Below are 27180 nucleotides of genomic sequence, written 5' to 3'. Positions count from 1 at the left end.
ACAAGACAAAAAATAACAAATGTTGGAGAAGATATGGAGGAAACAGAACCCTCATACACTGCTGGTAGGAATGCAAACTGGTGCAGCCACTAGGGAAAACAGTATGGAGATTTCTCAAAAAATTAAAAATAGAAATAGCATACAATCCAGCTATCCCACTACTGGGTATTTATCCAAAGAACTTGAAATCAACAATTCAAAGAGATTTATGCACCCCTATGTTCCCTGCAGCATTATTCACAACAGCCAAAACGTGGAAGCAACCCAATGCCCACCTACTGATGACTGGATAAAGAAGATGTAGTATATATACCCAATGGAATACTACTCAGCCATAAAAAAGGACAAAATCGTCCCATTTAGAACAACATAGATGGACATTGAGGGTATAAGGTTAAGCAAAATAAGCCAGACAGAGAAAGACAAACATTGCATGATTTCACTCATTTGTGGAAGATAAACTAACACATGGACAAAGAGAACAGATTAGTGGTTACCAGAGGGGAAGGGGGTTAGAGGATGGGTGAAAGGGGTAAAAGGGCACATACGTATGGTGACACATAAAAATTAGACTATTAGTGGTGAGCATGATGTAGTCCATACAGAAACTGATAAATAATAATGTACACCTGAAATTACACAATGTTGTAAACTATTATGACCTCAATAAAATAAGTGAAAAAAAAATAACACTCTATTACCACATTAAAAAAAACTTTCAATCAAATTCAACTTTTATGGTTAGTAATAATTTATCAAAAATTGTAATATATGTGATCAACTATGTACTACTAGTAACTGTGGTAATAAAGTTCTTCTGAACCAAGTTAATACTTAAGAGTCTTAGGGTTACAGAAACTTTTTAAGTTAAAATTTACATACATATTTTGTTATAGAAACATGAAAACAATCAAGAAAAAACCTTTCAAGTATAAAAATATATTACATTAGGACAAAAGTCTATGAGAGACATAGAATACAAGTAAGAGTTCAAGGAATCCAAAGGAGGATTTACATTTCCAATGATAAAGAACAGCTTGTTCATGCATTTTTAAAATAGATGATGGGAATAAAAATGCTATATATTTAAAAGCATTTGGATCTGTTTTAAAAGAGTGATATTAACTCATTTTTATGGAGCAAAAGTAAAACATTCTGAAAATTACAGGCTTTTCAGCTATTTAAGCCTTTGCTAAAAAAACTTAGATGCCAACTTAAAAATGTACAAAGGAGACAAAAATTTTCAGAATTCTCATATAGGTATGTGACTAAAGTTTCAAGACTGTCACTTTAGACCAATGCCGAAGTTACAAAGAATAATTTACACATACTGATAGAAAATTTTCCAAGACATAAAGTAAAAAGAATAAGTTATAAAAAAACAATGCATATGATTTGATCCTATTTGTTTAAAACTAAAGGTCATAAATTTCTGAATTTATGTATGTAAATACATAGTACATAATCTTAAAGCACTCCTCTTGAGAAATAAATAGGATTAAGTGAGAGTCAAGGGAGATTTTCACTTATCTGAATTTTAAATTTTTAAATAAAATTTTCATTTTAGAATAGTTTTAAATTTACAGAAAAATTGTGATGATAGTACAGAGAGTCCTATGTACCTATACCCAGTTTCCCCTATTAAGAAAAACTGGCTGGCTGTTTCTAAAACAAAGGCAGATTGATATACCACTATAAATTCATCATTACCAACCTTTACTTGGCCTAAATGTTTCTTGTCAACTCATTCTTCCACATTCTGCAATGTCTATTCTAAACCACCCCTGTTCTCCTCAAACCTCCAACCCCTTCCACCCCCATTTCTCAGCATATGACCTCGCCTCTTTCAAAGAAAATATGAACTCCCTTCAGAAGAGACTTCCTCCACTCTCTACCACCACATACAGAAACCTAAAGCATCTGCACTGAAGCTCTCATCTCTATAGCTGTGCTTTGGATCTCCATTCCTTCTTCCCAAAGACAAGATTCTTGTTCTCCATCTAGTGTTGAAATCAGATAAGCATCTCACTCCTCTCAAATCTCACAACTCTTTATTTGCTCTTTTCTTCTGGCATTTGACTATCTTCTCTATCGAACTGTTTGGGTTCATTTTTTTTTCCTTCATAACATAGTGGTCTCGATAAATATTTGCTTATAGAATGAATGAATGATTGGAATAAATGTGCTTGCCAATGTGTATGTGGAATGGCAGATGGGACATAAGGAGGGAGAGTGCAAACGAAAGAACTCCAAAGTTAACCTAAAATTTCTAAAAACAAAGCAAAGTATCAGAGTTTGTACTTTTTTTTTTTTTTTTTGAGGAAGATAAGCCCTGAGCTAACTACTGCCAGTCCTCCTCTTTTTGCTGAGGAAGTCTGGCCCTGAACTAACATCTGTGCCCATCTTCCTCTACTTTATATGTGGGACGCCTACCACAGCATGGCGTGCCAAGTGGTGCCATGTCCACACCCAGGATCTGAACCGGCAAACCCCAGGCCACCGAGAAGCAGAACGTGTGAACTTAACCGCTGCGCCAACAGGCCGGCCCCAGAGGTTGTACTTTTAAAACACTTTAATTTTCTAATTTTCTTCACAAACAGGGAAGTTTTGTTTTTATAATCAGGGGTATAAAGCTACTAACAGAAGATTTCAAACAAGATCAATACCAGGAGACCCTGAGTCATGTGCTATTTCCTTGTTTTCACTACCAGAGATGCAATCTACACGAGGGAGGGAGGAATACTGCTGTGGTTTCACTGAGAGATCATAAACAAAGATGTCTGCACCATTTCCAGAGTAAGCAATTTGACTGTAAGAAACAAACGTTCCTCCCAACTCACTTGGAGCCTGTGCCTAAGAACAACAGAACTTTCCTATCTGAGGGAAAAGGGTTCGAAGAAACAAAAAAGGACACAGAAGATAGCTGGGTTAGGATGATGGTTTATGGGTAGAATGTTGTTTCTTTCTTTATCTGTGCCCTATTCAGCTCTCAGAATTTCTCAGCTACAAAAAGAACCTAACAAATTGACCTCTTCTCAAGGGGTGACTGCTTTTCTTTTACACTAGGGTATCATTATTATGAACTACCACTGTTAGAACTATTTTTCTCTTCTTTTCCAAAAAGAAACTTAGTTAAGAGTATATTTTCTTTTTTTTTTTTTCCTGCTTTATCTCCCCAAACGCCCCCTGTACATAGTTGTATATCTTAGTTGCAGGTCCTTCTAGTTGTGGGATGTGGGATGCCACCTCAACGTGGCCTGACGAGCAGTGCCATGTCCGCGCCCAGGATCCAAACCCTGGGCCGCCGCAGCGGAGTGCCACGGAGCCGGCCCCAAGAGTACATTTTCAAATCAAAGTCAGAAAACAATCTTTGCAAAAATGTCATGAGACTATTTTTGTGTGTGTGTGTGAGAAAGATTGTCCCTGAGCTAACATCTCTGCCAATCTTTCTTTATTTTGTATACAGGAAGCTGCCACAGCATGGCTTGATGAGCAGTGTACAGGTCCGCGCCAAGAATCCAAACTTGCAAACCCAGGGCCGCCGAAGCAGAGCACGCAAACTTAACCACTACGCCACCAGGCGGCCCCTCATATGACTTTTTTATGCATAGATACAAACTTCCCCAAATATAACAAGACAATTAACAGGGTGTTAAGGCTTGGATATTTACGCCTGCCTAAATAAATACCTACCACTTTGGTTTGTAGACATAATTGCTTGTTAGTCTGCACATTAACATAACCTAAGCCTGAACAAAATGATTTCAGTTCAGTTTAACAGCAAACAAAACTATTTCAATTCAGTTTAACAAGCAAAAGATTGTACATCTGCCACAGACTAAGAGCAGTGATCTCTCTTTAATGTAGATCTGACCATGTTTCTCAGTCCCCTCAGAGTTCCCCATAGAGAGACTGCATGATCTCACTCAGTGTGCTTCTCCATGGTTCTCTCTTGTCACTTGTCACTTTAACCTTTTGTTTCTTACCACTGAGCAACCTGAGGTTGCTGGTACACTTTGACCTATTCTATATCTCTCTGCTTTTGCTAAATGTGTCATTCTGCATGGAATATAAAAAGAAACAAAATATTATTCCTACTCTATAGTAGCTTAAGTGTGAGACAACAAACAGTTTCATTATGACCTTACAAGTGCTATGAGAAAGGAAGGCCCAGGGAAGAAAGGCACTTACCAAGGGGAAGATGAAAACAGAGAGGCTTGTGGTGAGGGGGCAGAAGGGAGTCGGGATGAAAGTCAGAGAATGTTTTTGGAAGGTTACATCTATATTCAATCTTAAAGAATTGCAGAAGATCATCTTTAGCCAAAGCTTTAAATATCATCAACCTCCAGATTCGTATCTCCCACCCAGAACTCTCCTTTGAACTCCAGACTCTTTCATCTAGCTGCCTACTGCTCTTCTCCACTTGGCTATCTTCTCCACTAACAGATAACTCACACTCAACATATCCCAAGCTGAATTTCTTATCTTCCCTTCAAAATCTACTCCTTTTACAGCCTTCCCAATCTCAGATGATGGCAATTCCTTCCCTTTCAGTTGCTCAGGCCAAAACCCTTAGAGTCATCCTGGATGCATCCTTGGCAATGTAAAGGTCTTGTACTGTAAAAGGAGCAGTTTGGGTGGCATGGCATGGCTTAAAGTCCGATAGGACTGGGCTCAAGAGAGAATGAGAGGAAAGGAATTGGAGAAAGGTAGTAGATACATCTTTTTCAAAGAAGGAGCAGAATAAAAAAAAGTAGATGAGACGGACATGGGGTTGAAACAGGATGTTTTTTAAGTGAAGGAAAAAAATGAGGGTATGTTTGATGCTGATGAATGACCTAGCTGAAAGAGAGGAACTGATGATGCAGGAGACAGAAAAAACAATTGCTATGGTAGTGCCCTTGAGTGAGAGAATGAGCAGTTCACCTACAACAAGAGTAACAGCAGAGCAGGGGGGAGGGCGACAGGGGTAAAGGGGCACAAATGTATGATGACGGATAAAAACTACACTATTGGTGGTGCATATGATGCAGTCTACACAGAAACTGATAAATAATAATGTACAGCTGAAATTACACAATGTTATAAGCCAATAAAATAATTTTAAGAAGACACATTAAAATAAAATTTTATTTTTCCTTCAATAGAAGGAGTTTGTTTAAATTGTTTACTTTTTAAATGTTAGCAAACCTTGCAGAAAAGCAGGTCATCTGAAAATTTTATAGGACTGTTTATTTTGTTCTGGCTAGCAGAAACCTAAAATACACAAAGAGCAAGATGGTGAGGAAAATGATTCTTAATATGGACATCTATTTCACTTATCAATTAATTACTTCAACTTTTCCTGCCTTTAATAAACGTTTATGGAGGCATGATGGATTTTTCATTATCTACACTGTGGTGATGTTTCATAGTATACACATAAGTCATAACTTACCAAGATGCATATTTTAAATATGTGCACTTTATTGTATATCTAAATAAAGATGTAAAAATATACATACTAACAAAAAAACAGTAGCAGAGTAAAGGGCATAGACAAGGCAGGTTAGAAGGAGATGTGTGGGGGGACTATGGAGAAGTTCTCTTCTGATTTGAGTCTATTGATTCTCTGTTCTAAAGGACATCAACTGAGAATATGAACAGGAGAGCAAGTGCTAGAGGTCTGATCAGAGAAGGGAAAATGTGAAAACAGTTGTCTAGGAAAGCGAAGACTTTACAAATTCATATGAATTAGCAGCAGAGCCCTCAAGTTCATGTTCTTTATGCAAATGACTCATTCATATTCCTGAACATAATATTTATATGTCTAATATTTCTGACTTTTGAGTTACATAAGTGAATATTTAATTATGAAAAATACTATCTAGGAGATATTAAATCAAAAAGAAAGTATGCATTCATGAAGATGGTATGGTTTCATAGAAAGAACATGGGGTTTAAAATCAGAAGATCTGGGTTCATGCTGTGATTTTATCACTATTAACTAAGTGATCAAATGCAACTCCCTTGTGCTTTCTAAGCCTTAATAGCCTCACCTAGAAAATGGGAAAATATCTACCTTCCATGGTTACCATGAGGACTAAATGCAATATTGGAGGCAGTACTGTGTCAACTGTACTGTGTTAAGTAAATGTTAACAACTGTTATTATTCTTATTGCTATTAACTGTAGATTGATCAACTATAGATTGATTAATCTATAAACCAATTATAGATAACTATAAATTGATCACTAAACTACAAAGTAACCTTGTTAAGAACACTGACATTAATTTACTCTTGCTGGGGCTGACCCAGTGGCCAAGTGGTTAAGTTCGTGAGCTCCGCTGCAGGCGGCCCAGTGTTTCTTTGGTTTGAATCCTGGGCGCGGACATGGCACTGCTCATCAAACCACGCTGAGGCAGCGTCCCACATGCCACAACTAGAAGGACCCACAACGAAGAATATACAACTATGTACTGGGGGGCTTTGGGGAGAAAAAGGAAAAAAATAAAATCTTTTAAAAAAATTTACTTTTGCCTTACATAAAAAGCTTAAATGACATTACCAGAATAGGTAATAATTGTGAGACTAAGAAATAAGCAATTTACCAGAAGAAAAGTAAGACAAGGAGGATAGAAGAGAATGGAAGAGAGACTGAGATTCTACCATACACATAACACCTAATGATCTGAAAATCTAAGCCCAGGAGAGAAGAATAAAAACAACATTACAACATAAGAACAATTAGGTTTTAGAGTATGAAAAAGGTTTGCATACTTCCCCGCAGGTAAGACTTGTCGGACTCTAATCATTGGAGCACTGCACATTACTGGATAAGTCCTAATTCAAAAGATGCTATACTGCCTTCTTTCGCTGACTGACTAACCCAGAGGGACTCCCATTTCATGAAATGAAAGCTTTCTCAGCTAAGTACATATAGCATTATAAACAACACAAGGGGTTTTTTTTTTTCTTTTTCTTTTTTTTTGAGGAAGATTAGCCCTGAGCTAACATCTGCTGCCAATCCTCCTCTTTTTGCTGAGGAAGGCTGGCCCTGAGCTAACATCTGTGCCCATCTTCCTCTACTTTATTTGCGGGACACCTACAAGAGCATGGCTTGCCAAACAGTGCCATGTCTGCACCCAGGATCTGAACTGGCAAATCCAGGGCCGCCGAAGCAGAACATGCACACTTAACCACTGCGCCACCAGGCTGGCCCTACAACACAAGTTTTTTAAACTAATCACATGCTCTGAGATATAAGTATATTCAAATTTATTTATTTTATTTATTTTTTAAAGATTTCATATTTTTCCTTTTTCTCCCCAAATCCTCCCAGTACATAGTTGTATATTCTTAGTTGTGGGTCCTTCGAGTAGTGGCATATGGGATGCTGCCTCAGTGTGGTCTGATGAGCAGTGCCATGTCCGCGCCAAGGATTCAAATCAGTGAAATCCCAGGCTGCCAAAGTGGAGCACATGAACTTAACCACTCAGCCACGGGGCTGGTCCCTCAAATTTATTTTTTTACTCTCCTCTCCCACAAGAGATTTCAGAGTCCCAGAGCTGGCAAGTCGGTCTGGCAGAGAAGGGAAGTAGCAAGAAGCTGAGGGCGTGTGTGCTGTGAGGAAGAATGTCATAGTGAGCCTGCTTTGGGAAAATGGGGAGGATTCAGCAGGGTCTCAATGCCAGGGCATCTTATGCAAAAGTCAGGCCTGTGCCACCATCGCCCTCTGGTGGTCAATTAAGCTGGTTGCGATGCTCCACAATAGAAGGCTCCAGTCAGTGGAACAAGAAGAAATTCTGCAGTATCTAGTTATTATCCTTTCCAGGACCTGCTTAGGCCCTTTCTGCTGGATCAATGTTTCTCATCTTGGATATGCACCCAATTCACCTTCAAGGGCTTGTTAAAACACAGATTGCTGAACCCCATCCCCAGAGTTTCTGATTCCATGTGGTCTAAGAATATTATTTATTTATTTTGCTGAAGAAGATTCGCCCTGAGCTCACATCTGTTGCCAGTCTTCCTCTTTTTGCTTGAGGAAGATCAGCCCTGAGCTAACATCTGTGCCAGTATCCCCCTATTTTGTATGTGGATTGCTGCCACAGCATAGGTGACGAGTGGTGCAAGTCTGCGCCTGGGATCCAAACCTGCAAACCTGGGCCACTGAAGTGGAATGTGCCAAACTTAACCACTACACCACAGGGCCGGCCCCCCTAAGAACTGCATTTTGAACAAGCTCCCCAGTGATACTGATACTGCTGGTCCAAGGACCACACTTTGAAAACCACTGTCTTACATTAGAATGTTCTATAAAAGTTCTTAGCCTCAGAAACCTCCAGGAATGTTGGGGAGAAAGTTTTCTCTCAATCTCATGAGTAGAAGTATTTAAGCACACAGAGTACAGAAAAACTGAGTGACTTGTCCACATATTTGCTAATTATTTGTGTCTAAGGATCAACAACATGCCAGATGTTTATTCAAACATCTATGACAATGTTTTGAGTGAACAAGTGTCAAAGAAGTATTATTCCTTTGTTACTCATATCTAAGAGTAAGCTTCTGTCTTTTGTTTTCCCTAGCTAGAAAACAGAGCCAAATAGAGCTGATAATCAACAGTTACTATGAAGATAACGTTTCTGAAGAAGAAAATATCTAGTACATACACTCTGAAAAAGTATTTTGAGAATTGTTTCCCAAGATGACAGGCATTTTAGAAGTAAGAGTTTGACATCAGTTTTATTTCAAGGTATTTGGCTATTTGGATGTTGAAATGAAGGAATGCTAAGATCATAAAAAAATATTAAATTAATCCAAAAGCAGAAAAATAAAAATAGAATAAAGAACAGATGGCAGAAATAGAAAGCAACTGGCAAAATGACAGCTTTAAATCCAACATATCATAATCACATTAAATATAAACAGTCTGAACACACCAATTAAAAGACAGAGATCTTGGGGCCGGCCCTGTGGCCAGATGGATCAGTTCGCACGCTCCACTTCAGCGGCCCAGGGTTTCGCCGGTTCAAATCGTGGGCGTGGACATGGTGCTGCTCTTCAAGCCACACTGAGGCAGCGTCCCACATGCCACAACTAGAAGGACCCACAACTAAAAATGCACAACTATGTACCGGGGGGCTTTGGGGAGAAAAAGAGGAAAAAAAAAAAAGACAGAGATCTTGAGATTGGATAAAAAAGCAGACCCGCCCATATTGTCTATAAGAAACCCACTTTTATTAAATATTAAAAAAGAAATGCATTGAAAGTTAAAGGATGAAGACAGATATACCATGCAAATGCTAATCAAAAGGAAGCTGAGGGGCCAGCCACGTGGCCGAGTGGTTGGACTTGCACGTTCCGCTTCAGCAGCCCAGGGTTTAGCTGGTTCAGATCCTGGGCGTGGCCATGGCACTGCTCGTTGGGCCACGCTGAGGCGGCATCCCTCATGCCATAACTAGAAGGACCCACAACTAAAATATGCAACTATGTACCGGCAGGCTTTGGGGAGAAAGAAAAAAGAAAAAAAAAAAGGAAGCTGAGGTAGCCATGCTAATATAAGACAAATTAGACTTCAGAACAAACAATACTACCAGGAATACAGAGGCACAATTACATAATGATAAGAGAGTCGATTCATCAAGAAGGCGTGACAATCTAGATGTAAATGCCAATGACAACAGATCTTCAAAATATATGAGAAAAGCTGATAAAACTGAAGGGAGAAGGAAACACATCCATAAAATTACAAGGAGACTTCAAGAACTCTCTCTCAGAAATCAATAGAACAAGCAGACATAAAGTCAGTAAGGATACAGAAAACCTAAATAACACTATCAACCCACTAGACTTAACTGACATTAGTAAGGGGAGACTCTACACAAAACAGCATCATACACATTATTTCCAGTGCTCACAGAACACTGACTAGGACAGGCCATATTCTGGACCATAAAACAAACCCTGACAAATTGAAATGAATCGAAATTTCAAAGGATGTCTTCTGATCACAACAGAATTAAACTAAAAATTGATTACAGAAAGATAAAGCTGGAAAATCCCCAAATATGAGAAATTAACATACTTCTAAATAACCCATGGGTCAAAGAGAATTCACAAAGGAAATTAGAAAATATTTTGAACTGAATGAAAATAAAAAACATAACTTATCAAACTCTATAGGACACATCTAAAACCATGATTAGAGGGAAATTTATAGCATTAAAACCTTATTTTAGGGGCCAGGCCCATGGCTGAATGGTTAAGTCCGGCGGCCCAGGGTTTCTCGGGTTTGAATCCAGGGGTGAACCTAGCATCGCTCATCAGGCCATGCTGAGGCGGCATCCCACAGAGCACAACCAGAGGCATTCACAACCAGAATATACAACTATGTACTGGAGGGCCTTTGGGGAGAAGAAGGAGGAAAAAAAGGAAAAAAAGATTGGCAACAGATGTTAGCTCAGGTGCCAATCTTTAAAAAAAAAAAAACACCTTATTTTAGGTGGTTGCCAGAGGCAGGAGGTAGGGTGTGGGGGAAATGAGTGAAGGTGATCAAAAGATACAAATATCCAGTTATAAAATAAATAAGTCCTGGGGATATAATGTACAGCATGTTCACTACAGTTAATAATACTGTATTGTATATTTGAAAGTTGCTAAGAGAGTAGATCTTAAAAGTTCTCATCAAAAGGAAAAAATTGGGGGGCTGGTCTGATGGCATAGCAGTTAGGCTCATGCACTCCACTTTGGCAGCCCAGGGTTCGCCGGTTTGCTTCCTGGGCACAGACCTATGCACCACTTATCAAGCCATGCTCTGGCAGGTGTCCCACATATAAAGTAGAGGAAGATGGGCATGGATGTTAGCTCAGGGCCAGGCTTCCTCAACAAAAAGAGGAGGATTGGCAGCAGATGTTAGCTCAGAGCTCTTCTTCTTCAAAAAAAAAAAAGTCAAAAAGAAAGGAAAAAGGTTTGTAACTACGTGTGGTGACAGATGTTAACTAGGCTTACTGTAATCATTTTGCAATACATACAAATATCAAATCATTATGTTTTACACATAAAACTAAAATGTTATGTGAATTATATCTCAATTTTTAAAAAGTGCTTATTTTACTAAAGAAAAAATGTTTCAAATAAATGATCTAAGCCGCCATCCTAAGAAACAAGAAAAAGAGCAAATCAACTCAAAGTAAGCAGAAGGAAGGAAATATTAAAGATATGAGCAGAAATCAAAAAACAGAAAAAAGTTTACGAAGCCAAAAGCTGGAGCTTTAAAAAGATCAATAATTGGTAAACCTCCATCCAGACTAAGCAAGAAAAAAGAGAGAACACAAATTACCAATATAATGAATGAAAGAGGGGACATGACAACAGATCCTATATACATTCAAAGAATAAGGTAATATTACAATTTTATCTCCATTAATTTGACAATTAGAGGAAACAGACCAATTCCTAGAAAGATACAAACTACCAAAGCTCATTTGAGAAGAAATAGACAACCTGAATAATTCTATATCTCTTAAAAAAACTGAATTCCTACTTAAAAACCTGACAAAGAAAACTCCAAGCCCAGACGGCTTCACTAACAAATTCTATCAAACATTAAAGAAGGAAAAACACCACTTCTACACAAGCCATTCTAGAAAACAGAATAGGAAGGAACACTACTCAACTCATTTTATGATGTCAGCATGACCTCAATTCTAAAATTAGACAAAGGCATCAGAATAAAACTATAAACCAATATCCCACATGAACATAGTTGCAAAAATATTAGCAAATCTGATCTAGCAATGCATAAAAGCAGCAAATCTCTTTTAAAGGGTTTAATCCATGTTTTAATCCTGACCTGGGATTACGCCCAAAGACAACAAAAGGCATCTGATTCCATTCTAAATTAAGTCTTGACATCAACACAGAATTTATGTATCTAACTTTACAAAGCTACTTTCAGAGAAAAGACACAGCAGACAGTCTAATTCAGGAAATTATGAGGCAGATTATATAGTAGTTGGGACATTACAGAAGAAATCTTAGGGTTAAAAGTAAAATACAGGGGCCGGCCCCATGACCGAGTGGTTAAGTTCACACGCTCTGCTTTGGCGGCCCAGGGTTCTGCCAGTTCGGATCCTGGGCGCAGACATGGCACCCTTCATCAACCCATGCTGAGGTGGCATCCCACGTGCCACAACCAGAAGGACCCACAACTAAAACTACACAACTATGTACCGTGGGGCTTTGGGAGAAAAAGGAAAAATAAAAAAATCTTAAAAAAAAAAAAAGTAAAATACAGCTTCATGAACACACACTTAAATAAAGGGTAATTGACCTCCTTGGTGTCTATCAAAAAAATATAGATAAAGAAAAAAATTACTAGCCTATAACAAAAATCTGTTCCGTTTCCTCAAGGTTTCCAAGATTATGACAAAGCATATCAAAGCATAATCCCTAATCTACTTCCCAAACATATATATCCAGTTTGGATTAACTACTTACCTTCAACCTGGCTAGCATCTGAGCAAGGTTTCTTCTTTGACTCCGAATTCCCAGTTTTCTCATCAACATCCAGGAGAGGAATATAGTCTGTTTTTCCAACAGTTTCTCCCACAACATCATCAAAGGCCTCTGCCTCCAGCGTGGCAATAAAGTCTCGTTTTATCTCTTCCTCAATTTCTGGAGGTGGGTCTGTTAATGCATCTGCAAGACTGAGGTCAGCCATTCTGCACCACTGCAACTACCCTGCAGGGGAAAAAAAATGTTTCGTGTGAAGAGCACTGCAAAGTGAAAAACATTCCTAGAAACACTTGTCAGTTGTTTTACAGAAAAAAAGAATCAAAATCTAAAATTTTAGTGTGAGAAGAGCCTCCCTCATTTTCCAGATTAGAAAACTAAAATTTAGGGGCCAGCCCCGTGGCCAAGTGGTTAAGTTCGCGCACTCTACCTCGGTGGCCCAGGGTTTCACCGGTTCAGATCCTGGGCACGGACATGACACTGCTCATCAGGCCATGCTGAGGCAGCGTCCCACATAGCACAACCAGTAGGACCACAACTACAATGTACAACTATGTACTGGGGGGCTTTGAGGAGAAGGAAAAAAAAAAAAAAAGGAAGACTGGCAACAGATGTTAGCTCAGGTATCAATCTTTAAAAAAAGAAAATTAAAGCTTAATAACAGACAGTCTTACGCAAGGTAAACAATTTTTTTCTCACATCTCTAGGAGGTAAACAGATCAAGAGTCATTTTGTCCTTTTCATTAACAGGAAAAACGAAGTATAAAAAATAGTCAATTTAGGGGCTGGCCTGGTGGTGCAGCGGTTAAGTGCGCATGTTCCGCTTCTCAACGGCCCGGGGTTCACCGGTTCAGATCCCGGGTGTGGACATGGCACTGCTTGGCATGCCATGCTGTGGTAGACGTCCCACACGTAAAGTGGAGGAAGATGGGCACAGATGTTAGCTCAGGGCCAGGCTTCCTCAGCAAAAAGAGGAGGACTGGCAGTAGTTAGCTCAGGGCTAATCCTCCTCCTCAAAAAAAACAAAAAAAAAGTCAATTTATCCAAGGTTACAGCCAGTAACACTCAAATTAGGTTTTCTGAGTTCAATCTTATAACTCTTTCAACTAACTATTCCATATATCTTCATTTCCAAATCATATCCCAGAGAAATTTTTTGAACAATATACAAAAAGAGGTCATATTAGATTATATTCCCATAATAAAGGTTGCATTACTATTAGGTAAATGAAGTCACCTTTTTTGACCAAAGACTGTGTGTGGGCCTTATCTTGTTGGGGTAAGTACTGCTTCTTCATGAATTACTTGTGGATAGCTCCATCAACCAAACCACAACACTAGCCCCGCTCACATGAAAGAATACAGACAAGTTCTCTGATTTAGCTAGGGGAAGTGGTCCCTCCCTGTGGTCATGTACATTACCATTTTAAAGAACACTAGGCTCTCAATTTTTAAAAATAACCTATTTAAGAAGTATAATCTACTATAGGCAAAAGTGTAGATGAATAGCTGAGAAAATACAGAAATAAGGTAGTAAAAAGAGCCAAAGGCGGGCTGGCCCGGTGGCATAGTGGTTAAGTTTGCGCACTCCACTTTGGCAGCCTAGGGTCTACCAGTTCCGATCCTGGGCGTGGACCTACGCACCATCTATCAAGCCATCCTGTGGCAGGCGTCCCACATATAAAATAGAGGAAGATAGGCAGGAATGTTAGCTCAGGGCCAATCTTCCTCAGCAAAAAGAGAAGGACTGGCAATGGATGTTGGCTCAGAGCTTATCTTCCTCCCCCCAAAATAAGGAGCCAAAGGGCCTGAAATAAACTGAGCTCTTGGCACATACACAACACAGTAGGAAATAAAAAAGCGCTTTCAAAGAGTCTAATTTAATAGAGACTCCAAGCAACTCAAATGGACAAATGAGCCATATTCTTGACTGGGTAAAATGCAAATCAAATAGCAATCCTTAGTTACACAGTGTGATGCTACTGCTTCTGTCTGCCCAGAAATTTACTCTTTCTTATCTTCCGCATACATACCAATGCCCACCACTATAGGGTTAAGCACATGACTAGAGTTTAACCAATCAGAAACAGGAAGAGAATGGTTGGGAAAGGATCATTTCATGACTACATCCTGGAAGGAAAAGCCACAAGTGGCAGCTGTTCAGTTGGCCTGGTTGTCTTCCTTCTCAAGTCTGAGTGAATGACCTTCCAATACATCTTTCTTTAGCCTAATTTAGTCAATCCATTTCTGTTGCTTGCAACCAAAGAATCTCAACTAATACACACAGTCTTTCCCCAACCCAAACTTTAAAAAGCCAAAATTTACTATGGTCACTTAACGGTCAGGCTCTCCTTTCAAACTCTCCTCCACTGTCCACCTTTCACCAACAAATTTACTGAGGAAAAAACAAATACACAGCAAGGAATACAGTTATTCTGTCTTCATCTCTATCCCCATACACTCTCCTCCTCTCACTTAGACTATCCTGTGCTACAAATATGAAAGTCACATTTCTTTTTAGTTTCCCCCACAGGATCAAACTGTGAAGCAACCACAATTACGAAACATGCACAAAACAAATATTTCTACCTTTTTTGAAAAATCAGAAGCCATCCCATCCCCAATTCCCAAATCCAATACCTAAAAGACTTTGCTGTATGTTTCAATATTGTAGAAAGTATAAGAGTGGTAGTATAGAGGCTTAAAGCAAGTTAAGATAAAAAAAATACTAGTCTGGTTTATTATTTTTATTTTTTTATTATTTTCGGATGTACATCATATTTCGAATTCTGTGTACATTACATTATGTTCACCACCCGAAAACTAATTATAGTCCATCCCCTCACATGTGACCCTAATAGCCCTTTTGCCCTCTCCCCTAGACTAGTACAGATTTTAAACTCAGTTCTACTAAACAAAAGTACAGAGGGGATAATCCCAAAAGCAGGACCTACTTCTTCTAGGAAACTGCCTAGAAAAAAAGAAAAAAGATAACATTTGTCCAGCACAGGGAATGCTGGAGGGGTTTGTTCATATCTATATGAGGCTTGGTGAAAACAGCCACTACACTACTTATACTTTATATTATGTAAGTTAAAATAAAATATCAAGATTTGGTGGTGCCGGCCCCGTGGCCAAGCAGTTAAATTCACGCGCTCTGCTTCAGTGGCCCAGGGTTTCCTGGTTTGGATCCTGGGTACAGACATGGCACCGCTTGTCAGGCCACGCTGAGGTGGCATTGCACATGCCACAACTAGAATATACAACTATGTACTGGAGGACTTTGGGGAGAAGAAAGTAAATATAAATAATTAATCTTTTAAAAAATATCAAGATTTGGAAAGATATTAAGTACTGAATTTGTATAGACTTCCAAATAAAATGTTTTCCAAAATTTTAATGATAAATGTGAGCCTGCTTCCATGTGCTTAACCTTTTTACATCAGGTTTCCTATTTGAAACGGCTACCACAATTCCTGATCAAGATTTTTAAATGATGATCTTTTCAAATTCTAGATGGTCCCATCATACAAAAGAGATTTTTCTCTGATTCCTTTTCTTAAAACATGTGTTTAAATTTCCCATGATTATGCTACTGAGTTCCTAAATAACATCTTTCTTAATATCTAGTATTTCAAAATAATGAAGTTTGCTTCAAGCATACATAGATATCACACTAGTAATTTTAATAAAATTCGACTCCTGAAGAATAAGAAGGTCTACGTATCACTAGCGATTCATTTATAACCTCACTTTTTCAGAAGAGAATTTCTGCTTTGAAGCCATAACTTTGCCACTGTAGTCCCAGTAATTTGATTAAGTTCATTTATGTCTTAAAAATGTCAATTAAGACCATCTTTTAGGGGCCAGCCCCGTGGCGGAGTGGTGAGGTTCATGCACTCCGCTTCGGTGGCCCAGGGTTTTGCCGGTTCAAATCCTGGGCACAGACATGGCACCTCTCGTCAGGCCACGCTGAGGTGGCGTCCCACAGGCCACAACTAGAAGGACCCACAACTAAAAATACACAACTATGTACCGGGGGGCTTTGGGGAGAAAAAGGAAAAATAAAATCTTAAAAAAAAAAAAAAAAAAAGACCATCTTTTAAACTCAATAATTATCTTTCAATAAACATATCAAGAAAAAAATCATTCCTATACAAACTTTCAACTCTCTTTTTAAATTAATAAACTATTAAAATTCTGCACTGGACAACCAATGCACTTCAGTTTCAAAGAACAGAATGGTATTCTGCTCCCACTGTGTCACATATAAAGTTGAAAGCAAACGGACCACAGTGGCTTTGATTCGATGGATTTATCATTTTGATAGCATCATTTAATGTGGAGTACAGATCTATGATCCAACTTTTACATGAGAGGTTCTCTGTGAATAAAACAAAGGATTACAGAATGCTGATGCTTATGTTTTTATACCTTCTTGTCACAGTAGTCATCACAAGCCCACCTACACACAAACTTAACCAATGTGTCTGTAATATCTTATTTTGAATTATTCATTATCACTTGAAATTTTTTTTTTTTGCTTTTTCTCCCCAAATCCCCCCAGTACATAGTTGTTTATTTTAGTTGTGAGTCCTTTTAGTTGTGGCAAGTGGGATGCTGCCTCAGTGTGGCCTGACGAGCAGTGCCATGTCTGAGCCCAGGAGCTGAACCAGTGAAACTCTGGGCTGCCAAAGCAGAGAGTGTGAACTTAACCACTTGGCCATGGGGCTGGCCCCATATCATAACCTGAAATATTTTACCCCCAGTATTTTGTTTAGAAACTAAACACAGTTACTAAAGTGAACAGATTCAGCAATTTGTAATTAAAATTTATATCAACTAAAGTCATCTATCATGTGACAGATTGTTACATGTGCATACTTAATAGCATTATTCAGGCTGGCCCAGTGGCGCAGAAGTGCCCACATTCTGCTTCAGCGGCCCGGGATTCGCTGGTTTGGATCCCGGGTGCGGACATGGCACGGGTTGGCACGCCATACTGTGGTAGGCATCCCACATCTAAAGTAGAGGAAGATGGGCACGGATGATAGCTCAGGGCCAGTCTTCCTCAGCAAAAAGAGGACGACTGGCAGCAGTTACCTCAGAGCTAATCTTCCTCAAAAAATAAATAAATAAATAAAATAATTAAGTATCCTGCACATTGACACTTAAAAAAAAATAGTGTTATTCAGAGTGGTAACTCTTCTATTTTCTTTGCTTCAATATTAGTCTCAAATGAGGTGCAAGTTTTCATGCAAGCTAAATAATAAGTAATTCTGCAATTGTGTGAAGCATTTTGGTTTTAGGTATAAATAGCATGACCTTGTAACTAGTTTCTTGAACTTGATCTCATACTGATGTAACCAATGCCACAGAAGAATTTTGTATCTTATTTTGAAATTGCAGAGACTCAGAAAAGGAAGAATCTCATGTTACTTCAGCTGGGTTACTTGCAGTGAGGTTCAGGCATGGTTTATTTGTCACTGTTGTTTTATTTGATAATTTTGCCATATCAGTAAGACAATTAGGCTAAGACAGTTCAAGACTATCAGGGCATATGAATCTAAATGAGAAAACCCTCCTTATACTCTCTCATTAAAAACTTACATATTTTAAAAAGAGATATAAATAATAAGCTAATACTGGAGATAAAATAGAATCATAAAAAATAATCCAAAAGCAGACAGAAAAACAGAATAAAGAACATATAGAGCAAACAGAAAGCAACTAGCAAGATGACAGATTTAAATTCAACCATATCAAGAATCACATTAAATATAAATAGTCTAAATACAACAGTTAAAAGATAGAGATCTTCAAACTGGATTAAAAAAAAGGGAAAACCCACCTATATGATGTTTACAAGAAACCCACTTTTATTAAAAATTAAAAAAAGTAACGTTGAGGATGTGGAGAAATTAGAACCCTGTGTACTACTGGAGGAAGGGAAAATGATACAGCTGCTATGGAAAATAGTACGGTGGTTCCTCAAAACATTAACAATAGAACTACCATATGATCCAACAATTCTACATCTGGGTATATACTTAAAAGAACTGAAAGCAGGGTCTGAAAGAGATATTTGTATATCCACGCTCACAGTATTATTATTCACAATAGCTAAAATGTAGAAGCAATCCAAGTGTCCATGGACAGACAAAGGGATAAACAAAATATGGTATATACAGACAATGGAATATTATTCAGCCTTAAAAAGGAAGGAAATTGTGACACATGTGTGGGGGCCTGGAATTGGCCACCCCAAGATATGTCTCTTTGACCTTATCTCTAGAAACTCTTAATCAATGGGGAAGGCAAGGACTTAAATCTGCATTTGTTTATTGTGCTTGTCTGCTAACCTCCTGTAACTGATTCCCCCCACCCCCAACATCCTCCTTTGTCTTCAGCTGGATATGATATTTCAGCTGTAGGGGTTTCGGCCATTTTGGCGAGTTGCTCAGCTTGCCTGAGCAGCTCCCATGTCTACACTGACAAATAGAAATGGCAAGCAATAGGATATATCGGAGTACATGAGGAAACCACTTGGTGTAAACCTAATTCGGCCTGATTTTTTTTTTTTTCCCCAAAAGGGCCTGACTGTGGCCATTGAGCACGCATTGTATATCTGCTTTAAAACATTTACTATGGCAAGAACAAATGGCCTTAAGATAAAGGTGCAACTTCCCCCCACCACTGGCATTTCCTTAAGGATAAGCATCTTTCCTTAGGCTAGGAACTGACTGCTGCACTCACCTTTGACCACCCAGCTCACCTGTGACCACCCAGCTCGAGACAATAGACCTGCCATCCTGCTGTGTTCACCGAGACAGCAGACCTATCTGCTGTTTCCATCAATTACTGTGCCGACAGAGCAGTCTCATGACTATTGTTAAAGGGACATTTCAATCCTATGTGAAACAGCCTCTCTGGGGGTATATAACCACTCTGTGCACCCCACTTCTTCAGTGCCCTTTCTTCCTTCAGGAAGAAAGGCCCCAGGCCATGGTCCTCATAAAGCTTTGTTTAATTTTCTCCTGCTCTTCTGTCTCATGTGAATTTAATCCGCTCTCTGGCCAGACGAACCCAGAGAAGGTAGAGGAAATGTCTTCCTCCCCTAGACACGCCAGAACATGGATAAACCTTGACGACATTATGCTAAGTGAAATAAGCCAGTCACAAAAAGACAAATACTGTATGATTCCACTCATATAAGATACTAAGAGAAGTCAAAATCATAGAGACAGAAAACAGAATGGTGGTTCCCAGGGGCTGGGGAGAGAGGGTAATGGGGGTTTTTGTTTAATGGGGACAGAGTTTCAGCTTCGCAATATGAAAAGAGTTCTCAGAATGGATGGTCGTGATGGTTACACAACAATACGAATGTACTTAATGCCAATGAACTGGACACTGAAAAATGGTTAAGATAAAAGAAAAAGGGGGGTGAAAATAAAAGGACAGAGAAAGATATACCATGCAAACACTAATCAAAAGGAAGCTGAGGTGGCCATATTAACATAAGACAAATTAGACACCACAACAAACAATACTACCAGGAATACAGAGGGACATTACATAAGAGGGTCCATTCATCAAGAAGAGATAACAATCTATATGTACATGCAAATGACAACAGATCTGCAAAATATATGAAACAAAAGCCGACAAAACTGAAGGGAGATAGAAACAAATTCACAAATATACGTGGAGACTTCAATCTCTTCTCTCAGTAATCATCAGAACAACCTTTTTTTCTTAGTATTAATGTTTGTCTTGTGCAAGTAGGCCATTAAGGTGGGAAAACGCAAAACTATAAAAATTAAATGCCCTGTAGGTTTTTACAGCTTTGTAAAAGCAATCTTTCAAAAGAGAAGCTTAGGGGCAGCCTGGTGGTGTAGTGGTTAAGTTCACGCACTCCACTTTGGTGGCCCGAGATTTAGGGGTCCAGATACCAGGCATGGACCTACACACCACTCATCAAGCCACGCTGTGGCGGTGTCCCACGTACAAAAAAGAGGAAGCCTGGCACAGATGTTAGCTCAAGGACAATCTTCCTCAAACAAGAAGAGGAAGATTGGCAACAGAGGTTAGCTCAGGGCCAATCTGCCTCACAGAAAAAAAAGAGAGCGAGAAACTCAGATTTATCTACATTCTTAGGAATTTACTACAAATTACATGGATTTAAGCACACAGTAAGAAAAATAGGATGCCATGAAATACTGATTCATTTAATTCAATTAAGTTTTATTAAAAACTCAATGTATTATTTATGTATTCATGTACAAACAAAATTTTGAAAGGCTGACTTTCTGACATTGTAAAGCTTACAATACCCTTTAATAAAAAGATTAAATTATAGGGGTTTTTTGGAAATAAACTTTTTTAATTTCCCAAAACAGTCTTATAAAATTCTATCAAAAATCACACTTTGGGGCGCCCGGCCAGGTGATGCATTGATTCGGGTCGCACATTCTGCTTCTGTGGCCCGGGGTTCGCCGGTTTGGATCCTGGGTGCAGACCTACACACCCCTTGTCAAGCCATGCTGTGGCAGGCGTCCCACATACAAAGTAGAGGAAGATGGGCACGGAATTTAGCTCAGGGCCAGTCTTCCTCAGCAAAAAGAGGAAGATTGGCTGCAGATATTAGCTCAGGGCTAATCTTCCTCAAAAAAAATAAAAAGAAAAGAAAATCACACTTTGGCTAATTGTTCACATTAAGGCCAAAAATAAACATATAAATAAATAAAAACAATAGTGGAAAAAATTTAAATTAATTCTATTTAGCAATACCTAATAACTATAACAAATTCAAATCTAATTTAGTCTATTAGAAGAAAAATAATGAAAAGAGCAAATTAAGTTACAAAAACACACACACACAGAGGCACTTTAGTTATAACATCAAGAAGAAATCCTCTCCATAAAAAATAAGTGTAAGATTGGACAAAATTTTCAAGATCAGCCATTTCAAGACACTGGAAATCAATGAATTGCAAAAAACAAATTGAGAAGCTTTTACTTTTTTTTTTTTAATATTTCTGAATTTCTGATGCATTTATTTTATTTTTTTCTTTTGAGGAAGATTAGCCCTGAGCTAACATCTGCTGCCAATCCTCCTCTTTTTGTTGAGGAAGACTGGCCCTGAGCTAACATCCATGCCCATCTTCCTCTACTTTATACGTGGGGCACCTACCACAGCATGGCGTGCCAAGCGGTGCCATGTCTGCACCTGGGATCCAAACCTGCAAACCCTGGGCCGCTGAAGCGGAACTTGAGAATTTAACTGCTGCACCACTGGGCCAGCCCCAGAAGCTTTTAATTCTTGAAATCTGCTTGAGCTTTGGGTAAGAGTGACAGTCTATGGCCCTCTTGTCCAGAGCTGCTCTGCTCCCTGTCCCACTCCAAGCCCAGCTTGGTCAGCAAGAATTACAGTTTTACCAGTGTTGGGCTGATGATAAAAACTGGCAACTCTGCTGCCAAATGGGGGTAAACTTGATTTGGGGTGGGGGTAGAAATCCTGTAGCACGACAGAACTGTTATATAGCAGCAAATGCCATCTCACACACCAAAATAACCTCTACTGAATTCAGAAGTCAGGGGCTTTCCTGAGGGAACCATGCAAATAGGAATTAAAATACAATTTCAACTGTTATAAATATCTGAATGGTTGTTTAAATGTTCCTATCACAGTCATCAGTACTGAGTGGCACACCTATAACCCAGGTACAATACATACATATAGGTGGGAAGACCTATTCTATGCACCACCCAGACTACGTTACATACAAAGTATTACTGTTAATCCAGATCTTGCCAGGGAAAATGCTGAAAAATGACTCATTAAAGAAACTTTTTAAAAGCCTGGAAAATTCTAATGTCAAATGTTTCCATAAAAATTAATTGCTTTTCTCTTTTCTATCTATGATAACTACTATTACAAGTTAGCCTTTGAAAGCTGTTTTGAACCAAAAACAATAAGGGATGTCTAGAATTAAACAGCGTCATGGTCAAAGAGAACATGAAAGGACATTTGTACCATCCTTAACAACGTATAAGAGTCCAATATATTTATTTTTCCCAGAAATATATAATTATGATATTTATTTCATGCAATCTACTCAAACTTTTTCTAATTTAGGACACAGGTGAAAATGCAGACAAAACCAGCAATACATTTTAAACCTCATTTATCTAAGTACAGATTCTCAAAGAGCAGCTTTTTATGTACTGTAATCTCCACCCCACCCCAACCTCATAAATCACTTCCTGGGATGTTCATGGAATATGAACAGCAGCTTAAATTCAGCCTAAAAAGGTAAAACTGATAGAAAATTAGACAATTGGAAAGTGGAAAGGTCACTTGGCTCTGAGTGCATCCAGCCAACCAACCACCAAATATTTGCATCTCAATAGTTTAGCTATTTTTTCTTGTCACCAAATATAAATAGGAGTATGACTTAAAAACACACACACACACAAAATCTACTTACGGAAAATGACACTGTGAAGGCAATGCCAGTGTTGTGTTGGAAGTGAAAGTACTGGTTTTTAGCCAAAAAGCCCCAGTTTTCAACAGATCAAAGAGGAGATTACCCAATTTTATAGTTATTTTATTCTAAAACATGTACAAGTATAATAAATTTCCTAAGTACTCTACAGATTTGTTAAACTAGTTCTGCAAGTGTTTCAGAATTGATTTTAATAAATTCATGAACGAATTTCATCCCACACTTACAGAATCATTTAATGTCACATCACTCAGTTATGCCTTAAAATAGTTACGTACTTTATGGTCAAAAGGATGTGACACAGTGTTATTCTCAAATCTGGATATTCAAGAAGATACAAAAATGTACCCTTGTGAATGAGAAATATCTATGATGTAAAAACAATTCTCGTTGACTATTTATACTATTCCTCTTCTATTCGTATAGATAGCAAAGTTAACTTTAAATGCATTTGTTAACAGGAGTCAAGAAAAGAAAGCTGGGTAGAGAAGTTTCTATGCTTCGCTGAAGCACTAGTTTAATCTGACTCTCACTGTGGCTTTGAGTGAGTCACCTTCCGGGGCTGAGTTCCCTAATCTGTAAAATGAGAACAGTATGTTAAATGATTCCTAGGTTGATTACTCTATAAACCACATACTTATAATTCAGTTTCAGCACTTAAGTTAGAAATAAACAAACTTCATATAGATCCTCTGTGAGTGTGTGACTATTATTTTACATAGCAAGTTCTCTCAATTATAACTGGGTTCAGGTTTATTAAAAGGCAAAAGCTTTCTGGCAAAGGGAGAGGCTAAAAACAAACTCACCAGTGCACAGTGTCCTGCTTGAGCAAATCTGACTGGAACTTAAGAAACTCTGCCCAGTTCTGGCTAATATCAAAGGAGGCTTGACACCACCTTCCCACAAAATAAGCCCCATATTATTTAGCCAGGCACCAAGAGAACACACAGTTTTCAATCACAGCACTTGAGAGAGCTGATCTTTCATTCTGACTACATCCCTGAAGTGAAACTATCTAGTGAGAAGGGTTTTGAAAATAAGTAAACCTAGGCAAGAGAAAATGACATGACACGATGATGAAGCATAGAACAGAAGTTCGGTCTCTTGACTACTCTCTTACTATTAATAGCTATGTGCTCATAAAGAGTAAATACGAATATATGATGAGGTCACAGGCACCTTCTCTGTTGTACGGTTTACTTTAGGTCTGGAATTAATTACCAAACTAAAAATATTTTCTAGGTCTATAAAGACTAAATAGTGTTCATATCTAATTTAAATACACAGAAGTACAGGCAACTTTTTAAGCTCCCTGAAGTCCTCTTGAAAATTTCAGGTCAGTTTTACTTCCAGTCACTCACTTGGGATTTGTGCTCATTTTCTGATAAGAAATTAGCAATCTAGTTTGCAAATACCCTGTTGTTTCCTCTGTCCTCCCTCATCTGCCTCCCAACCCCCAAATCAAAGATGCTGCTTTGGAGCTAAAGTGGAAGAAGAAAACTCATGAAAAGGAAGAACAAAAGTCTAATTCCCACCAACATACTCAGACACTGTTCATACCCACTGTAATATTTTCATTTCACTGTCACATTAGCCAAACTTCTACCTAGATTCATTTGAAGTAGCTAGTATTCTCTTAAAAAAAAAAAGTATAGAATTCTATTTTACAATTTAAAAGGCTGCAGGAAGACATACAACCCTAGAAAGACCATCATTCTACCTTAGCATGAATTTAGTTCTTATCCAGTACCTTTCCTTCTAATCCCAGAGATAAATTCCATTGAAAGTGTCCAAATTTTTGGTTTTAGCGTGAAAATGGAGAAAAATAATTTAGCAATATGGACTGCAATATGAAACAAATATCACTTATAACATTGTTTATCTAAAGGAAATGCATTCTGAGTTCCAAATAAGCAATTTAATAAAGAAACATTTAATAATAATTCTTAAAGGTAAGAGACTGCTCATAATGCTCACTTAAATTTTTTCCATGATTGGTATTCTGTCCTGTTTTCTTGGGGACTGGGGGGTGGATCACAGAAGTCTAAAGATATGTAGGCTAATATTTTCTTCTAAACTTTTTTTTGCATGACTGACTTAAATGACAGAGAATTCTGAAGCCAACACTAAGTTGCTGTCCCAGGACATTAGTGAGAGTGCTGAGGCCAAAATGCAGTGTCCAGCATCCTAGATAGTCCCAGAGACCATTTATAATCTGACATGGTTCAAGGTATAGCCTGCATCATAAAGATTTCATACTCAACATGGGATTTTTTGATTTTGCCTAGCAAGCTTTCAGTCACTAAATTGGTTCTTTATTCCTCAAATTTGTTTTAATGAACTTCTTTCAGAGGCCTATTACATATGAAACTAAACCTTGTTTGGTGACCGTGTTCTTTTAAATTTATTTAACTAGAACACCTTGATTTATACTTTCAGGCAAAACATATTTCTTTCAAAGTAAATTCAAATCTTTAATGAGGACCTCTAGCGGAATCAGCTACCATCTTACACAGTCCATAGGCACATACAATGCCTGGGGCTAACACGAATTTCTCCTGCTCCTCCCCAAAACCAGACTGGCAAATGGCAACAAACAACTCAGCAGCATCTAGACTATCCTGAGCAATAAACTCCAAATCCCCTGGAGAATATATTAACTTTCCACCCCCAGGTGCCTCCTACACACTTCAAGGACAACAGCTGTACTATTACAATCTGATGGAATTTCCAGGCTTGGCAGTGTTCTGTTGACAACCACCATTTGTCCTGTTCATCACAGGATTAGCAACAGGAGGGAGCCCTTGATTACTAGAATAGCCGAGGCCATCTCCCAGCGACATTCCTATATGAAAGGGCACAGTGACACACTTTACTTCCATGTAATCCCCAAAACAAAGAGTTCCTTTTCCCACTGCTGTTTTAGGGAACTCTGTCCTTTAAATATAAAAACATTGCATACACATGCACACATATATTCACATACATAAAATCTTGCAGCACAAGCCTGAAAGCCTAGTTTACTTACAGGAACTATCCAGGCAGCTTGTGTTCAGTTCTGACTGCATGCATTTTGGATCTCTAAACAGGCACCTACCTGCCTGACACGTTTCTGTCCAAGCGAACGTAAATTTATCTCTCCAAGAAGAATACACTAGATACCTCCCACTGTTAGCCATGTGATACAGACAGCATGTCTGCTGAAGTCTGGTTATGTGTGCCAAAACAAGAGACGACAATGACACAGCACTTAGATTTCTGCTATAACCATTCTTGAGTTTTATCTCAATTTTTTTAAAAAAAGCAAATCTTACGATGATTCTCAATACCTAATGCCCCCACATTTTGAAAAAGAGAAAAGTATTTTTTTAAACTTTACTATTCATCCCACTTATCTAAGTCTAATTAAGACAAGAAAAACATTCAGAGTTTGTTTACACCTATGCAAAAATTATTTCTAACCACTTAACAATCTCTAAAGGCTTTTTTAAAAACACCAGTTCAAATAATCTAGGATCCAATTCCCTCACTTTAACAGATTACAAAAAAGAGAACCAAAGAAAACAAGTCACTTATAAAAGAAGCTAGGACTAAAGATCAGGCTAGGAGGAGAGCCAGGGAACATGAGAAACAAAAGCAAGGGTGTAATAAAATTGACAAAATCTTGGAATTTTATAATTTCCACTACTATCCGACATAAAGACATCACTATACTTCAAAATCAATTTTTTTGCCCTACCTTTTCTTCTTAAAGGATGAAGGCAGTTGGGAAGAGTCCTGAACAGCAAAACATTCCATCTAATTTAAAAGGACTCCAACACCTTTTTTTTTTAAATCCAAACTCCTCAGTGTGATATCAAGGCCACACAATCCTAAAAGACCCAGTCCTATCTCCCACACAACCATCAGCAGTCTTCCATGTAGGGTCTCCTATATTTTAGTCACATGGGACCAGCTTCTACTTTACAAGCATACCACTGACATTATCACTGTATATAACCTTGCTCACATTGCTCTCCCCACTTCTAATTCTTTTCACTCCCTCCTCGTTTGTCTGTCTTGAATCACAGTCCACATCAAGCATCTGTCACCTTTGCTGTGATTCCTTTTTAGCATCTGTTCCCCCAGTGTCATTTAGAACTAACACATCACCTGTACTTCTATTGTAACAGTACAGT

At 38.4% G+C, this 27180-nt stretch overlaps 1 protein-coding gene across 50 annotated transcripts in view; it reads right to left on the bottom strand.

The window, feature by feature from the left end:
• The window catches only part of MAP4 (microtubule associated protein 4), a 186364-nt gene that overhangs the window by 100034 nt on the left and 59150 nt on the right, over window positions 1–27180 (bottom strand). For 42 of the 50 annotated variants that reach the window (XM_070492486.1, XM_070492492.1, XM_070492495.1 and 39 more), the window contains exon 2: window positions 12480–12722. In XM_070492486.1, coding sequence (XP_070348587.1) covers window positions 12480–12702 — 223 coding nt within the window. In that variant the 5' untranslated portion in view covers window positions 12703–12722. Of the gene's footprint in view, window positions 1–12479; window positions 12723–23808; window positions 23949–26030; window positions 26222–26741; window positions 27055–27180 lie in introns of those variants that run through there. The other 8 variants (XM_070492517.1, XM_070492524.1, XM_070492527.1 and 5 more) reach the window with 5 other exon arrangements.

Source organism: Equus asinus, chromosome 21 (assembly GCF_041296235.1).
Source record: "Equus asinus isolate D_3611 breed Donkey chromosome 21, EquAss-T2T_v2, whole genome shotgun sequence".
In the NCBI taxonomy this organism is placed as follows: Eukaryota; Metazoa; Chordata; class Mammalia; order Perissodactyla; family Equidae; genus Equus; species Equus asinus.
The sequence above is the reverse complement of the archived record's forward strand: the minus strand, read 5'-3'. Positions and strand labels throughout refer to the sequence as shown.